Source organism: Talpa europaea, assembly GCF_964194135.1.
Source record: "Talpa europaea genome assembly, chromosome: 4".
NCBI lineage: Eukaryota > Metazoa > Chordata > Mammalia > Eulipotyphla > Talpidae > Talpa > Talpa europaea.
Genome location: NC_140070.1, coordinates 4,717,309 through 4,735,542, shown reverse-complemented (window position 1 = coordinate 4,735,542; position 18,234 = coordinate 4,717,309). Strand labels below are relative to the sequence as shown.

Here is an 18,234-nt window from a genome sequence, read left to right as displayed (position 1 = left end):
AGTGTACTCCCCACTCTCTCTGGTGAATTGTCTCACCCTCCCACACCTGTGGCCTGTACCCCAGTCTTGTATATATAAATATATCCTTAAAATATATATGTGTGTGTGTGTGTGTGTGTATATATGCACAATATTAAAAAAAGAATGAATATTTCAATAAAACAGAGGAGGGATTTTGTGCTGGGAAGTGAAATATTTGCACCACATTGTGCCTTTTCTCAGGAGTGGAGACAGGACAGTGGCAACCACAGAGCAGGACCCAGCTGGTTATTCCTAAGTTGGCGGCTGACCCCTGGGAAGGGGAGAGTGCTGAGTGTGTGAGGAGAACTTCTGCACACGACCATGGAGTCTGCCCGTGAGTTCATGAGCTACCAGCCCTCTAAGTAGCGGGGGCTCTCCCTGAAGCTCGGGGACAAAGCTCATGATTTGCTTTTTTTCCAGTTTTGTTTGAACCTAAGTTCTCCCTTCTCTGTTGCTTGTCAGGCAGTCAAGTTCTTGGTCTGTTAAAATGAACCTATTTTCTGAATTTCTGGCTTTAGGTCACTGGGCAAATGGACCCCGATCTAGAGGGGTTTGGTAATGATAGTTCACTGGTGACTGGATTCACAGAGCATCTGAAAAGGTTATTCTCAATGTCCAGTTGCTTCCATTTCAGTGATGCCAAGGTTGAGCACTGGCTTAGGGTAGGGACAGGCTGAGAAATTCATTGTGACTGTCCCCACCAAGATGCTACCCAGTCAACAAATCTAGGCTTAAAAGGGCTAAATAAACACTGAAAGGGAGGAGCAAACTACCATTATCTGCAAGAGATATGCTTGTCCTCTAGGAAAGCCAAAGAATCTACAAATTAAAAAGGCCAAAGTGGACAGGAGCAAGATTATTGTGCAAAAACCTAATATCCCTATGGGTGCAACAAATAAGTATATCCGTGTGTGAGCAGGTAAAGGGAAAGGAAATATTTGAAGTGACTCTTACCCTGCAGCAAAAAATGGAATGACTAGGGACCTCCCTGGTGGCACAAGGAGTTAAGACGCAGCACTGTGAAGCTATCCACAGCCACTGCAGCATGAGTTCAATCCCCAGCCAGGGAAGTGACCCACATGGCACAGCAGACCTCTCCTGACTCCCTGCTGCTGCCCTCAGCAGTGTATTTCAGTCAGTCTGTCAGTCTGTTCCCCACTCTGTCTCTAGTGAATCCTCTCAACCCCCTCGCCGGACCTCTGGCCTGTACCTCAGTTCTTGTATGCATAATAAATACATCTCTGAAAAAAAATGAAATAACTAGGAACACATCTAACTGTGAAGTGACTGCGAAGGGTATAAGAAAATCATCAACATACAGTGCAAGAGAGTAAAGAAACCATTAGGAATGTCAAAGAACACCACACACCCCCGACAGGCAAGACAGCAAAGGTTCAGCCCTCTCCAGGGTGCACTGTGCCGTCACGGTGTTATAGGACGGGGAGAGGGGCACCCCAAAACCCCGCAAACCTGCCTATTCTAAATGGGTTCTGCCATCCGCCGCATCAACACAAAACATAGGAGACTTTAATCAAAAGGAACTTTAATAAAATTAGGAAACAATACAGGTAAGGCAAAGAGTCTAGTTTCTAAATCAAGCACCCAAAGTTACCCGTCCCCTCGTGGGTAAAAGTCCATCCAAATGGGATTGGCCCAGAGCAAGGCCCCAAGGCCTGCCACAAGTCTAAAGCATTTTCCAGTGGGGACCCACAGAAAAGGGTCACAAACAACGGGACAAGCCCGGAAGGAAAAGAGCAAAATCAACATCAAGATAAAAGCTGCCATTGTCACCTCCCCACGGGTCTCACCCACATCTGTGTCACCCCGTCCACGACCAAAAGACAAGCACAGTTTCTTCACGTGTCTCTAGGCTCCATGTGCCTCCTCCAGGTCTCCTTCTGGCTCCATCCTGCTTCCTTCCTCAGTCTCTTCTGCAGCTTCTCCTCTTCCTGCTCAGCTCCACCCTCCCTTGGGTGGGGCAGGGAACCTCCCCCTTTCCTGGGGACCACCCTGTTACAACAGAACCCCACAATAATCCCAAGGCCATCGCCTTCATCCGGAGCTGCGGACTTACTCGTTGTTCTGCGCAGCTGTGTTCGGAGAGCCGATTAGATGGGCACACCCATCGGGGTACATGGCCCTGGGGCAGGGGCAGCCTGCAGGGTACTCGGCTCCTTCATCCCTGTGCTCATTAACACCGGACACACTTGGAAACGTACGAGCTGACGCAGGACAAGAACCATTTAGAAAGAGCTGGTTGCTTGTTGTAGCAATATTGGGGTGGAGGCCAGAGGCACAGGGTGAATCACCAGAGACAAGAGTGGAGACCAGGAAAGCAGAGTCATTGAATTCACTGCAGAAAAGGGCAGCAGGTGAGTCGGGAGAGGTTGTCTGTGCCCCCATAAGGGCTTCAGGCCCCCTTTTATACTCTTGGGGTGTCCGTGTGCCCCAGTTGTCTGCTGCGATGTCTAGTCTTGGGCTTTGACATTTGACACAGTGTGTCCTGACTCTTGCTCAGTCCTGTGCCTGGGGATCTGCAGGCCAAGGTCAGGGTTATCAGTCTTAGGGCCGTTCCCATAGCAACCCAGTGATTCCTTTATCCACTCAACCTCCCAAGCTTGCCTGCTGGGCGGAGTCAGGGCTTGGTTATTACCCTTGTTAAAAACGTGGGTCACCTTGTTGGGGTTCTAGGAAAGCCAAAGAACCCAGAAATTATAAAGGCCAAAGGCGACGGGAGCAAGATTATTGTGCAAAAACCTAAGATCCCTATGTGTGCAACAGGTATTTCTGAGCGCAAGCAGGTGAGGGGAAGGAAAGGAGGAGGTTGGCGGGGGAGGGGCCTGGATCCCTCTGAGAAGGGATTCCCAGACCTTCCCCTTCCTCAGCCCCAGCAGGTTTGGGAGGAAACCAGGATGAAGGGAAGGGACAGGCCGGGACGGGGCTGCAGCCTCGCAGGATGCAGCTGCATTTTTCGTGAACAGGCCCCTGGGGTCAGACCTGGAGGTGAGTGGGGTTTCCCAAGGGTCTCCCCCGGGTCAGAAGCACCAAGTGGGTTTACTTCCACCGCACCCGAAACCCCGCACTCGGCAGGAGGCGGCTCCTGACTGCTCTGGCCTGACCCCGGGGCTGCTCCCCGCCGCGACAGCACAGGGGGTACCTGGGGGGGCGGGGGGGGGCAATGCGCCCAGGGCGGGTCTTCTGAGGCCTGTGGAGGCTGAGAGCGCTGAATGAGCTTGTGAACCCCGAAAACACAGACCAGGACAGAGTCTGGGGACACCGTCTTCCAGAGGCAGAGGGTCCCGACCCCGGGGGGCGCGGGCGGGGCTGGCGGCCGGGAGGAGCCGAACCCCCCGCAAGGGCGCGGCCGGGCCCGGCTGCACCCGGAGATCGGGCGCGGGTGGGGCAGGGCGGGGCGCCCCGGCCCGGGCCCCGCCCGCAGGGAGGGCGGTGTCGGGAGGGTCCTGGGGCGGATCCCGGCCCGGGAGACCCGCCCGCGGCGGACGAGGCGGCCCGGCCCCTCCCGGCACGACGCGCCCCCCGCCCGGCCCGCGCGGGCGCCGGCTGCGGCTCGGCAGCCTGGGGGGGGCCCGGGCGCCCCGCCGGGACCCCGCGCCCCCAGCCCCGAGCCGCCCCGAGCAGAGCGTCGCGGGCGCACCCCGACAGGCGAGGGCGACCCCGCTGCGCGCGGCCGGGCGGCGCCTCCGCGCAGGGCGAGTGTCCGGGGAGCCCCGAGAGGGACGTCGGGGGCCGCGGCGGGACAGGACGCCGGGGCGGGGCGCGATGGTGCCGGGCCGGGCGGGCGGACCTGCCGGTGCCGGCTCCGGCCCGCCGGGCGCTCTGGGCGCCGCCCGGCTCAGCTCTGGGCTCCGCGCTCCCGCCCGGCCAGGAGGCCCGGGGAAGGGCTGTGACTGGGGGTTCTCGCCGGAGCCAGAGCCCCGCCCGGGCCGCGTGGGGAGCCAGGCCCGGCCCCAGCCCTCGCCGTCCCTGCGCGGGGGGAGTGGGGTGAGAACAGCCCTGGACCTGACGGGGGGTCGCTGTCTTTCAGGTTCCGTCCAGCTTGCGCCCTGAGTTTCCGAGAAGACCCACAGAAGCTTCCAGCAGGCCGCGCGCCAGGCCAGGAGCAGAGGGTGCTGGGGCTGCAGAGTCACAGGAAGGAGCAGCGGCCCCTTGAGTGGCCTCATTCCCTGCAGCGCCTGGACCCTCCTGGGAGCCTGTGAGCAGCCCAGGGGAGGCTGCCAGGCCTCGCCTCTCCTCCCGCTCCTGCAGAGCCGGGCCTTCCTCAGGCGGCTCCTCAGACAGAAGCCCCCAGCACCATGGCCCTGGCCGCCTCCCTGGCTGAGCTGCAGGCAGAGGCCAGCTGCCCCGTGTGCCTGGACCCCCTGCGAGACCCGGTCACCCTCCACTGCGGCCACAACTGCTGTGGGCCCTGCCTCCGCCAGCGCTGGCAAGGCCTCCAGGACGTCCTCCCCTGCCCCGTCTGCCAGCACCACTGCCCCTCCAGGGAGGTCCTCAGGAACCCCCAGCTGTGTGCCCTCACTGACCTCCTGAGGCAGCTGCCCCCTGCCAGGAACAAGAGGAAGAGGCAGGAGGAAGAGACCCTGTGTGCCCAGCACCACCAGGCCCTGGCCCTGTTCTGTGAGGAGGACCAGGAGCTGCTGTGTGCCCAGTGCGGGGCCTCCTCCCCCCACCGGGGTCACCCCCTGGTACCCCTGGAGCAAGCTGCTGCTCAGCACAGGGAGAAGCTCAAGAGCTCCCTGGAGCCCCTCAGGAAGCAGGCGGAAGATGGTCAAAGGCAGTTAGAAATGTATATCCTCAGAACACAGGAACTAAGAGAGAAGCTAGAAACTCGAAGGAAAGCATTAAACTCTGAATTTGCACATTTTAAGTGTTTCCTGGAAAAGGACCAGGATGCCACCGATAACCGGGTATCCCGGGCTCAACAGAAAATCACTGAAAGCAGACAGCAGATGTCAGACTATGGCTCCACACTCAAGAGTCTGCTCAGTGCAATCAGCACCCAGCGTGTGCAGACAGACCTGGAGTTGCTGAGGGGGGTCAGCAGCATCCACCGCCGGTGGAGCAGGTGTGTTCACCTGGGGATCCCAGCGGCCTTTAAATACAAATTCAAGAAGCAGATTTGTAGTCTCCCCCCACATTACATTGGTCTGCAAAATATCATGGACACGTTTCAGGTGGATTTGACTCTAGACCCCGAGACCGCGCACCACAACCTCATTATCTCACAGGACAGGAAATCCGCCATCTTTACCTACGAAAGGGTGGCACCGAACGACGTCGTTGCTCATCCCAGGGCGTTTACCTCCCGCGAGGCTGTCCTGAGCGCCCAGGGGTTCGAGGCCGGCAGGCACTTTTGGCAGGTGGACATCCGAGGCGCGGGTGTGTGGTCCCTGGGTGTGTGCAAGGAATCTTTCCCCAGGGATGCCCTGGCACCTCCCTCCCCCCGCAATGGCTGCTGGCAGTTTCAGCGGTCCACCGGGACACGCCTCCACTCCCCCGTGGTGAAACTTCGACTTGGCGTTTTCCTGGACTACGAGTTGGGAGAGATTTCCTTTTACAATTTGAATAACAGATCCCATCTGTGGACGCTGAGGGACACGTTCACAGTCAGGCTCATCCCCTATTTCTCTGTTGGACCCTCCTCTTTATCATTTTCCATGACTCTAGTCACAGATGAGAGCTGAACCCCTGTAAACGGGTCTGTGTTCGGGTCCTTCCTCTGTGCATGGAATGTTCTGTAAATAAAGAGTCTGATTCCATTCTTGGTGTCTGAGTGCTCGTGTCTTCCCCGCTCCCCCGTGGCCTCACCCTCTGCCCCCATCTGGGCAAACTGTCAGGAAACCTGATGCTCCTTAGGCTTAGGGGTTCTTTTCTATGAAGTCCTCCACCCCCCAGAACTCCCTACCACATTAACCTTGTGTGACCTTCTCCGTTCTGGCCCAACACATCCCTTCCCTCCACCCCCAAAAAAGCCCCACAGTGAGGAATAAACCTCTCCCTTCCTGGTGTGTCTGTGGCCTCAGCAGCCCTGACACCAGAACTATTGACTGGGGTGCATGTTCCCTGTGTGGGGTGAACATAACAGTAACCAGAATATGAATCATCTCAGACGAACTCGGGGATGCTAATATCCCAGGAAGCACCTTTTTATCCCCCCCAAATACTCTTAGAAAATTTTCACTTGTCTTCAGAATTTATAACCTTGTATTTCTCGATGCCATTCTCTTGAGGAAGACATAAGAATCCATTACAAATTCCCTGCAATTTTAATAGTTACAAAAAATAAAATTAGAACGCCCCATTAAAAAAATTATCAGATATTTTCCATTTTTCTTCACATTCCCATGGAAGTGAACATTGAAAACCAATTGAATAGACTGGTTTACATGGGCAAATAATCAAAATAAATACAGCAAGGGTCCAGCAATAGAGCAGCAGAGTTAAGAAGCTGGGCTCACCTCCTCTGTATGTCGCAACTACACCACGGAACAAGCCAAAATCGACCAAGAAAAAGACAATCGCAGCTCACACTCGGAGCAACAGCTCAGCAGAAAGGGGTAGGAAACACCAGTGAGACAGGGGCAGGTGCTGTGTGAAACCCTGCGGAGCTGCTGACTCAGGGGACTCACCAACTTGGAAATCTTGAGACCAGGCACCCAGGACAATCTGGGCTCACCGTGGGGAGCTACAGGAGGCGGCATCCCCACCGAGGGGCACTGGCTTGTGCCTGAGACTCTCAATATAGAGCAGCTGGAGCCAATCACTGAGGACAAGGGTGAGACCGGCCAGATGACCTTGGTCTCCTCACAGAAGAGGCTGTCACTCGAAGCCAAGGCTGGGATATTCAAAACAACTGCAACCCTCCACATCAGGACTCAAACTAAGACAGCAAATGAACACTAACAGAAGCCAGAGCTTAAGCTAAGTGCCTGTTAAAAATAGGAGCGAACACCCCAAGGTCAGGCTATGTGCTGGGGAAGAAGGAGAGAACAATGCCTGGCCTGGGGCCCTGTATCAGCTACAATCCAGCCTGGCTACAACTAGCTCAAAAACAGGGCGTGGAGCCGGGGGTCCTGGCTGAATCTCCGAGGAAAGCTGAGGTCGGGTCCGGGCAATGCCAGGGCCCTGAGCAGCTGTGGGTGATATGCTTCGGGGTCACACCCCCTTCCATGTAAGGGTCCAGAGAGGATTCACTGGTCACATTCACGGGTCGGCCATGTGGGAACTGAGCGCCCAGGGTGGTGGTCTCCGTGGGGTACAAGCAGACATGTCCGCACCTCTCACCCCTTTGTGGTTCAAGGTTTAGTTTTACTTTGGGGACTCTGAGGCCCTCACATGCTGAAGGCCCTGCGGGTCGTCACCAGGAGGCAGAGTCTGAGAAGAAGTTGCTCTGGGCAGTTTCTACCCTTGTCACAGAGTCACCCGAGAAGCTCTGACAAAGTAAAAACACACAGGCCCCCCATGGCCGCCTCAGAGGCGCTGTGTGGGGCGGTCAGATAGGAGCACAGTGGACCCCCGAACCACACAGGTGTGAACTGAGAGGCCCCTTCAACAGGGATTTTTTCAATGATACAGGTCCTCATTCTCAATGTGGAACCAAGCATAAGTATTCTTAGCCATTGCTTTGTCATTTTGTGTGTAACTGCCATTTTAGAATTTCAGGTCTTGCAGGTCTTGCTGTCCCGGGAAAAGACTGCATTCCAGAGATAGTTTGGACCCTCACTCCACCCTTACTCTCTGGTCACCAATGAGGGTGAACTTGCTGTAATTGGAGCTGCAGGTTGGAGCTGCATCTTGGCCTGGCCAGTCAGCTTAGAATGATAGCCTGGCAAAGTTGGAGAACTCATCCTTGTAGCCAATGAGTAACTGCCAGAATAATTTAACCTTATTAAAAGACCCCTGCTTCCTTTGTTCGGGGCTCTCGGTATCTGCCACTGCGTTGGTAGATGCCTTGAACCCGGACTCGAGTCTGAAATAAACTCCCTTTTGTGTTTGCATCAGCTGTCTTTGGGTTCTTGGAGGCTATGCTCGCCGAGTCTGCTGACCTTGGGCACAACATTTTGGGGGCTCGTCCGGGATCGGCTAGCACAGAACCCAACCACCAAGCAGCTGAAGGGAGCCATTAAAGCGTGCACGACGGGTGGGTGCCAATACTCGCCCAGGTAAGATTTGTTTCTAGTCTGCATACCTGTATTTGCATTGAGTACCTGTGGAGTAGCCGGAAAAGGCTCAGGTGGACGCACTGATGAGAGCCTCCGGCGTGGACCGCGGGAGACATCCCCGGACCACCTGATTGTTTAGAAGCTGTTTGTGCTCAGTACCTGTAGCCAGGAGAGGCTCGGTGGATGCACTAAAGGGAGCCTCTGGCGTGGACCGTGGGAGACGTCCCCGGACCACCTGATTGGCTATCCCCTGTGGGGCAGCACTGGGGTAGCATTTGTGTTTGTACTGAGTACCTGTAAGGGGCCCGTTTAAAAAAATTTGTTTTTGGTTCGTTTCTTGTAACTTTGGTGTTTGTCTTTACCCAGGGACCTCTGGTTTTGTTCCTGGTGTTTGTTGTCCTTGTTGCGTTTGTGTGTTCGTAATCATGGGTCAGGCAATGCCTACTCCACTGTCTTTGGTCACAGTCAAGGCTAAAAGTAAAATGCTGGGGACTAATAAGTAAAGGGGTCCACCACAGCTGGCTGGTGAAAAAAAAAAACAAAAAACTGCCTCTAATCTCAATAAGCAGCTGCCTGGACATTTTCTCCAGTGTTGAGATCATTGGTATGTCTCTGCTGCCTTCCAGCTGTGGGGAAATTAGACTCTCCCTTTGTTCACCTTTAAAAAAAAAAACAAACTGTTGTGTTACTTTGCACTTGCTAACTGAAAGGTTTGGTGTGGTAAAGAAAAGGAGAGCCAGGCTAAATTTCTCAAGGGAGAGAAAAATTTATTGCACCCCAGGCAGACCTCACATACCCAAGGTGGGGGTTAGTGAAGCCGCATATGGCGGGAAAAAGTTTATAGGGCGGAGGGAGTTTCTTTGTCTGAACAACAACAACAAAAAAATTTGTCTTTTGTTTTAAAAATGTGCTTAGTCTCAGTGAGACAGAACTAAAACAATGTGAAGCCAAATAATAATTACTTAAAAATACAAACTCAAAATGTTTTTCTTATTTAAGAAAGTTAGTACAAACTGCTTAACTTAGAAATTGTGATCTTTGTTGGACTCTAGGTTTTAAAATAAGGGTTAAAAATTAAATACTTGTTCTATGAAAAAATTCTAACTTCTGTTATTAAAGACCTGCTTGATAAAAAAAAAAATATTAAAACTTGCCTACATGGATGTGTCAAACTTTTTTAAAAAAATTGTTATTAAAGAACTGGAGTTTACTAAATTGTAGTTTCTCAGTGTTTTTGCAAATATAGGTAAAAATAACTGTTTCTTTAAAATTACACGCGGCCAAAAATTTTAAATGAATTAAAAGATCTCTTTGTTCTTGCGTTTTGCCTCCGGAGGATTAATTATAAATGGCGCCTATAGAAAATCCTAAATTTTGAAATCGTGATCTAAAATTGTGGTAAAAAAAAAAAAAACTAATTCAAAATTTAATGGTTTAAAGCATATATGCCTTAAGGTTTGAGTGTTAAAAATTTTTGGTGCTTTGCTTTGTTTAAATGTGTTTACTTGTGCTATACGAGGAAAATAATAATTAACCTGGCCTATGCTAACAAATAAACTTACTTCTAGGCTTTTATCTAAACTTCTCTTGATAAGATCTTGTTCCAGGAAGACTGATCTACTTGTCTTTTCCCCTTGGAGAAAACAATATATAGTCTCCCAGTAAATGACTAGGTTTCTTTACAAAATTCAAGGTAACACCTAAAGCCATATGGACAAGTTACTGGAAAAATGTACATGGTATTAGGTATCTATTTTTTTCTTTTCTTTCTTGCTTTTGTCAATCTATCTGTATCAGGGTGGTCCCCAGGAAAGGGGGAGGTTCCAGGTTCCCTACCCCACCCAAGGGAGGAAGAAGAAAGCAGGATGAAGATCCAAAAAGAGACCTGAAGGAGGCGCATGGAGCCTAAAGACAAGTGAAGAAACTGCACTTGCCTTTTGGTCGTGGACGGGGTGACACAGATGTGGGTGAGACCCGTGGGGAGGAGACAATGGCAACTTTTATCTTGATTTTGATTTTGCTCTTTTCCTTCCGGGCTTGTCTGGTTGTTTCTAACCCTTTTCTGTGGGTCCCCACTGGAAGATGCTTTAGACTTGTGGCAGTATTTGGGGCCTTGCTCTGGGCCAATCCCATTTGGACGGAGTTTCACCCACGAAGGAACCGGTAACTTTGGGTGCATAATTTAGAAACTAGATTCTTTGTCTTTCCTATGTTGTTTCCTAATTGGAGTAAAGTTCCTTCCCATTAAAGTCTCATATGTTTTGTGTTGATGCAGCTGATGGCAAAACCTATTTAAAACAGGCAGGTTTGCGGGGTCTGGGCTGCTCCTTTCCCTGCCCTGTAATGTATCTAGTGCTTGCCTAAAGGAAAAAAAAAAAAAAAAAAAATTTTAAAATATGTCTAAGTTGTGCAGTCTAAAGAGATAATAAACAGCTATTACGATGTTTTACAATGCAGAGATTAGAAACCAGGATGTAATAATTCTAAATACAAGTAAAAGTAAAGGTAGTGCCTTATACTATTGTGTGTTTTTTTTTAAATTCTTTTCCCAGGAGTCCTGTATCTCTGTATTTTGGCTTTGACTCTACAAACTGTATAATGTAATGATTGTTTTAAATAGTCTGGACTCTGGTTAAAAATTAGTATAAAAATTTTAGCTTCTTAAGTAAATTTAAAAGTTTCAGTTTTGTATTTTATGAAATCCCTTGCCTTTTTGGTAATGCATTGCTGGATTTTGGCAATTGCCTATTCATTGCTTGGTTAAAAAAAAAAAAAAACCAACTCTTTTATCCCATGTGCCCCTGGCAAAGAGGTGTTATATGCAAAAGTGTGTATGTGGGAAATAGTAGCATTTTAGACACAGGACAGGTGAACAAGGTAAAGTGAAATAATTTATATCAAACACCTGTTTTATAGTTAATGACAAAAATGGTGGAAAACTAGTTAACTTGTTCACAAGAGAGGCAGCATGATAACTTTTGCATTTCCTGTATTTTTCTCTGCAGTATTATATGTACACACTGTGTAAAAAAATGTTATAATGTTTAATTGTTCAGAATTAAAAAAATATTATTTACTGTTTTGGTGTCACTTAATATCCAAGTGGTCTCTAGTCTCTATTTTATAGAGACTGTATAAAACCTATAAAAATGCATGATTAAAATATGTATGTTTTAGCCAGCCTTGTTCTGACATCAGGTGCAGGCTCTGGAGACTAAATTAAGGGCCTAAAAAAAAAAAAAATCCTTTTAACACTTTTATTGGATATGGCCTTCAAGGCCTACAGTAATATGAAGGAGACTAGCTAGACTAAAAAAAAAAAGGGAGAGAGGCAAGAAAAGGGCCCAGTAGATGGCAGTTGCCATCACAGTGCTCTGCCACCTCAGATTCACCCAAGGCCCCATGAGCCTTAGGGCATTCGGGACCTCAACCTCTCATGGGCTGCCAGCTTGCTTCCACTGCAGCAACCAGGACACCTCAGCTGCAAGAAGCTGTCCCCAGGGCCATGCCTTCAGTGCCATCATACAGGGCACTGAAAAGAGGGACTGTCCCACTCTCCAGAGAGGGAGGGGGCCAGCCCAAACCATGGGCCAGAATGGGAGGACAGGCTTGACAGTCAGCTGCGTCTGATGAAGAACCCAGTGCAGGAGAAGACCTTCTCTGAAGAAGCCCAGAGGTGAGACAAGCTCCCCTGTTTACCGTTTATATGAATAAGCCTCGGGTGACCCTAGAAGTGGCAGACAAAAAAATCATCTTTTTGGTAAATAAGGGGCCACTTGCTCTGCCTTACTCCAATTCTTTGGATTGACCTACTGGTCGATTGTCCCCCTCACTAGTACAAATGGCCAGACTGAGCCAAGACACTTTACAGCACTACTACCTTGTTCTACTTGTTTGTACATTTTCAGTGGTTAAATAAAATACAAAATGGCTTTGTATTTTTTGTCATTGACAAAATTGCACCAGAAATGTTTATACAGGTATATTTTTAAGACCGTTTTATAAAACATAAAAATATAATTGTAAAAAAATTTTGTTTACATGATCATGGTTGGCCAGGTCTCGTCGTGCATTGATGTTGAGCATCGATGCACAGGAACTGTTCATTGTAAATTTTGGTTGGTACCGGTGAGTCTGTGATTTTGCAACTTGTCTGTTCACGTTTAAAAAAATTATAATGTAAAATTTCCATTTTTCTGTAAAAATAGGTGCAATAATAATCAAAGTTTTGATGTCCTAAGTCTTCATCTTGAAGAATTACCTTATTATGTTAAAATTTAATATTTTATGTACTAACATTTAAAGGGCCACATTTTGATAACTACAGTAAAATTAAGTATGTATAAAACCCTAAAGCCCTAGACCTATTAATGGCTAAAGTTAAAAAATTTGTGACCTCCTTACTCTTGAACCTCATCACTCTTGAGCTAAAATCTTTTGTTTTTGTTTTTCTCTTGCTTCGGCCTTACATCCTCAATGCCTTCGTTTAGGTCATTTCTCGCCTGGAGACCATCGAACTATGACTCTTCCACTGTCCTTTCGAGGTCCCTAAGATCGTCACCCTGCGGTGGAGCCCTGACTGTTTCCCCTCATCGCCCACTTTCAGCAGGAAGCAGTTACTGATCAGAACGACGCCCCTTTCCCTGACTGCAGTTAAGGGTTCCATTCGCAGAAGGGGAGGACTAAGACATAGGACAAGTTAGGGTAATCAGGCAGTTTTAGGGACAGTGCAGGAGGGAACCTCTGAAGAGTTTAGGAAGGCTTCAGAGATAAAAACAACTGAAGGAATGTGTTAACGTTGGCCTTGGTTTCCTTCAAGTGATAACGGAGAGTGTTTTAATTAGAGCAGCAGACTCACCTATGCAAGGAGGAAATGAGAAGGGGTTGGTATTAAGACTGGTGGCGGCAGCCTGTTTTATTCAGTAGCTGATGTTTAGTGACCAGATGAATAACTCTGTGACTGGCTGACTGAAGAGAAATCCCTTGTTTGAGCAGAGTAATTCTCATTTGTAACTGAAGATAATACCTCTTGCTGACTAGATAGATGGTTTAGCGTCTGATTTTCAGAGGTCGTGGTCTGAGACGACCCAGAAAAAAGTCAATGTTTTGTATAAAGATGACAATTTTTCAACTTTGCTGGACTTATAAAGCTGTAAATGAACAATAGATAGCACATTATGTGTGGCTGAACTTAACCATAATTTTGAGACTGACCTACTGATAAAAGACTTGGTAGCTGTGTTATAGAATAAATTTGTGCTTGGCCCGATACTACAGAACTCTGGTTATGTAAAGGTTTGGCATGGCTTAGTGTTTGTACAGGAGGAATAATATTTTAAGGTCTGGGAATCTTAGTTGATGTTAGAGGAACTTTTTACTTCTGTAGTAGAAATGTTAGGGGGAAAAGACAACCTGTTTTATATCGGGGCTGCCCTATAACAGAAAAATACCCTGATGATGACATTGCAGATGAGTAAGACTGAGTAAGTTCCACTGAGACCTGTAAGGAATGCTGTGAACGAGTCAGCTGTGCCTGAATAGACTGGGTACCTGAAGGCCGCTGATGGTGTTTTGAGGCAGCAGTATCTGCCCTTAAATCAATAAAAATCTCCTTAAAAGAAACATAATTGCAAACCATTCAGCTCATGGTCCTCCACTCCCGATATGCTCCCCTCCCTCTTAATGATTCAAATAGCTTTGCTTTGTAACAGTTTTTACAAAAAAAAAAAAAAAAAAAAAAAGCGGGAATGTGGAACCAAGCATAAGTATTCTTAGCCATTGCTTTGTCATTTTGTGTGTAACTGCCATTTTAGAATTTCAGGTCTTGCAGGTCTTGCTGTCCCGGGAAAAGACTGCATTCCAGAGATAGTTTGGACCCTCACTCCACCCTTACTCTCTGGTCACCAATGAGGGTGAACTTGCTGTAATTGGAGCTGCAGGTTGGAGCTGCATCTTGGCCTGGCCAGTCAGCTTAGAATGATAGCCTGGCAAAGTTGGAGAACTCATCCTTGTAGCCAATGAGTAACTGCCAGAATAATTTAACCTTATTAAAAGACCCCTGCTTCCTTTGTTCGGGGCTCTCGGTATCTGCCACTGCGTTGGTAGATGCCTTGAACCCGGACTCGAGTCTGAAATAAACTCCCTTTTGTGTTTGCATCAGCTGTCTTTGGGTTCTTGGAGGCTATGCTCGCCGAGTCTGCTGACCTTGGGCACAACACTCAAATGAACCCACAAAGTCCATACCTGAGTCCCATGTTGCTCCCGCCTCCCTCCGGTCTCCAAAGCGACTCATGGTCCTCCCCGACAGTCAAACACCTGCTACCTGGGCCTCAGGCCCACACCCTCGATGAAAATTCTCATGTCCCTGACCTGACGAGCCACCTGGGCGGCCACCTGGGTGTCCTGGGACTCCCCAGGACTGTGGCCAGCACAGGACCCACACTCGGTGTCCGTGGAGAGACACTAGTCTGCCCCTCCGCTCCCTGCTCCCACCCACCCTTCCCTCTGGAAATCAAACATCCTGGGGGGCTGGCCCCCTGAGCTGCCCCCAGACCACAGGGGTTGTTGCTAAAGCTCTGGAGACCCCGGGGTCAGGGCAACGCCTGTGTCTGTCTGGTGTGTGTTGGGATTTACATGGAAATGTGTTCCAGGTGGGCGCTAGAAACTAGATGCTGAAGTGGGTGGGTTTAACCTAAAATTCTGCCCAGCCATAGTTCTTAGAGATGGGCTCACCACTTCCTCAGTTGAAAACTGGCATCCATCTGGGAATGAAATATTTGGAAGATAATTCATGGCTCTACAATAATTCTAAAATAACTGAAAAGAATGGCCTGAAGAAATTAAGATTTGGGGTTGCATTTTGGTGATTTTATTTTTTTAATCTCCACAAGTGCCCCTGGGGCCTGGGTCCTCACAGCGCAGACACCCGCTCTGCTGCCCCCTTGTGGCCCCCGTGGGACCCTCGCTGCAGCTCTGGGGTGTCTCAGGGACCCTCTGCTGTCCAAGGCCAGGGATGACACAGAACAGCCCCCTCATGGTTGTCGTTTGCAATTATTCCCTCCCGTGATTTATCTTATTTCATTCCTATAAATGAATTAAGCTCAATTAGTACTTAATGCCCAATCCTGTGCTTTAGGTCCTCCAGCCCTGGCTCTGTCCCTGTTAAGCCAGGAATGTGGAGACGCAGGAGACTGACTAGCTCCCTCGGGCCAGGTCTCACCCCTGCGTCCGGACTCCTCCCCTGCACCAGGACGCCTGAGCCAGCGCGACACAAACTCGGCCTTGGAAATGCTCCGTTGGCTCGCGGAGACGTGCAGGGGAGAGCGGTCTTCTCCCGGCTGTGAGAAGCAGAGAAGCTGCAGCTCTTAGAAAAGGGCAGGCATGGGGGTAGCTCGGGGGTGGGGCACTTTAATGTTATCCTCAGTGTCCCCACGTGTGGACAGCCAGGTGCCCTGTACCCGGAACGCGCAGGTGTAGACAAGAAATCAATGATTTGCAAGACAATCAAACCACAGAGCAGATCCTAAATCACAGAGAGGATGCAAGTTCCCTCAGCTCCTTCCTCTCTCTTCGGGGGACACGCCTCCCCCTACTCCCTGGCAGGTATCCTCATCTCAAGTGACTCACCTTCTTAGGTGAAGCCTAGAAGCCAAGAGCATAAATGGCCAGCGCATGGGAGGTAAGTCTCAGCCCTATCACTGTGACTACCTGAGTTCCATCCCTGGCCAGGGAGCAACCCACATGGCACAGCAGATCTCTCCTGACTCGCTGGCTGTTCCCCTCAGCAGTGTGTTTCAGTCAGTCTGCCTGTTCTGCTCCCCACTCTGCCTCTGGTAAATCCTCTCACCCCACACACGCCTCTGGCCTACACCCTGGTTCTTATACGCAAAAATAAATATTAAAAAAATAAATAAATAGCCACTGCCACACCTGGAGCAGGTAAAAGTGCACTTTAGTGAGAGCTGGCCGGGAAGGAGGGATAAGAATTGGGGTCCCCCTACCACCCGCGAGCAGCCCGGGTCTCCATGCAAAAAGATGCGCTTGGGTCAGGCCCACGTGAACTTCCCCAGCCACAGAGGGTATTTGTCAGGGCTACAGAGCGTATTTGCCAATCTCGCAGGCCAGGTGCAGATTCTACCCAGGGCAAAGCACTCAGAGGCATAGCCTCAGTGGGGCAGGGATCCCCACAAAGTTGGTGGGCCTCCACTGTCACCCGGGGGCCACCAGCATGGGGCCTGCCAGAGCAGCCCAGCCTGGGGACAGAGTCGCTATAGCTCATTCCAGACACTACCTCCCAGAAGAAACGGCTTCGTCAGTCAGCACAGGGGCGGTGACTGGGGTCTTGGGGGAAGAAATAGTGGCACGCTCCCTGCAGGGGTGACGCTCGGGTTTCTCGGAGACCTAGTAAGGAGGCCAGCAGTGAGGCGTCTCGGAGCAGTGACCACGAGCCACAGCCCCTGGACCTCAGCCTCGCCTCCCTGCTGGCCCTGCGGGCACGTCTGCTCACACTTGCCCTCGGGCCTGCAGGTGTGACCTTGTGAGCGGTGCTTTCGCCCTGCAGAAGCCCAGAGGAGGCGCTGCCTGGAGGGGTGGCTTGGGTGGTTTGCAACCACCTCCTGGTTTCCCCCCTTTCCTCTCCAGCCTTCAGGGTTGCACCCCCGACCAGCTAAAGGTCTGACAAGGCTTCTGCAGAAGCCCTGGGGCTGCATGGACGCCTCATGGGGCAGGTGGAGCTGCTGAAGCCAAATGCTCAGACTGCGGGGCTCAGAGGCTGGGGTCAGCGGGACAGAGCGTTGAGACACAGCCCTGCCCTTCTGCAGGAGAGGACGCGTGCTCACCCTCGGGCCCTGCCAGGCCGGGTCAGGGAGAAGGGCACGGCCGTCTCTTCCCCCAGGTCCCCGTTCCTCCCTCTGCGTCTCCCTCCGTCTGAGTCTGCCCGGCCGTGGACCAGCCTCTCTGAACACGAGAGGACGCCAAGGCCTGCGTGTTCACGGTTCCGAGTGGAGCATTTTGGGCCGCACTTCCTGTTTCGGCTGCTGTGACCACGAATCTATGGCTGAACACAAATGTGCTGTCTCTCACCGCTGGAGGCCGGAGCTCCAGGACGGGCCCTGGGGCCGACAGGGGGGCGAGGGCCCCGGTCATTCCCGGACTCACAGGGAGATTCCCCTTCTTCCCCGAGGCTCCCCCAGCCCTGGCCTCGACACCCGCCTCTGTTCCAGCACCCCAAGCCAGCAAGCTCAGGCCCCCCCACCCCAAGTCCCACCGACCCGTCCTTCCATGTGTTGGGACCCCGGGGTGCCGCGGGAGGCGCCCAGATCACCCAGGGAAGCTCGTGGCAGCTTCCCTGCCTCCTGGTTCGTCAACTCCCTTTTATCGTGGAGCCAGGGGTTAGGATGTGGCCATCTTGGGGGGATACCTACCATGGGCCCCCCGTTTGTCAGGAACAGTGTCTACAACTGGCCTTTTGCAGCTGAGGATGAGAAGGCGCTTGGTTTCGCCTAGAGGAGAGTGAGCTGAGGCCGTGGCTGGACTCCCTCGCGGGCTTCTTCTTTCCCACCTTCGAGGCCTCTGCGCCTCGGTCACCCAGCCTCGAGCTGCCCGCCCCGCGGGCACCCACCCCTTCGTGGGCCCATTTGAGGATGTCGGATGAGTTCCCGCAAGAATCCCTTGGGGTTGGTTTCTCATTCCAGAATTTGTGATGAGGAAGTACATCCTCTGTGCTACCAAAAATCATGGGCTTTAATGATATTTCCATTTCAACGATTCTTTACATATTCCCCACAGAAATGTGAGGTTTCTCAGTGGGATTCCAGGCACCCCTGTGCCTGCAGCAATTATCACAGAGACTTGGGTGGGGAGGGAGCCCTTGCTCGCTGCTGGTGGGGCTGGAAGGCAGCTCGGGGGTTCCTGACAAGTGGGGAAACGGAACCCCCCGGGGCATGGGCGGAACCCGCAGGGCCTTTGTCTAAAGACAAGCACCACAATAAAGAGCCCCCGCCCTGGTTCACAGCAGCATCTTTTCACGAACGCC

At 51.1% G+C, this 18,234-nt stretch overlaps 1 protein-coding gene across 1 annotated transcript; it reads left to right on the top strand.

Annotated features, from left to right (window-relative positions):
- Window positions 1-4,334: 4,334 nt before the first annotated feature.
- On the top strand, window positions 4,335-5,784 carry LOC311169826 (tripartite motif-containing protein 60-like; the record flags this gene model as incomplete). Its single annotated transcript, XM_084232084.1, has 1 exon — window positions 4,335-5,784. One exon carries the CDS (start codon window positions 4,335-4,337, stop codon window positions 5,721-5,723), a length of 1,389 nt encoding a protein of 462 aa, XP_084088210.1. The 3' UTR covers window positions 5,724-5,784.
- Between the last annotated feature and the right edge of the window lie 12,450 nt (window positions 5,785-18,234).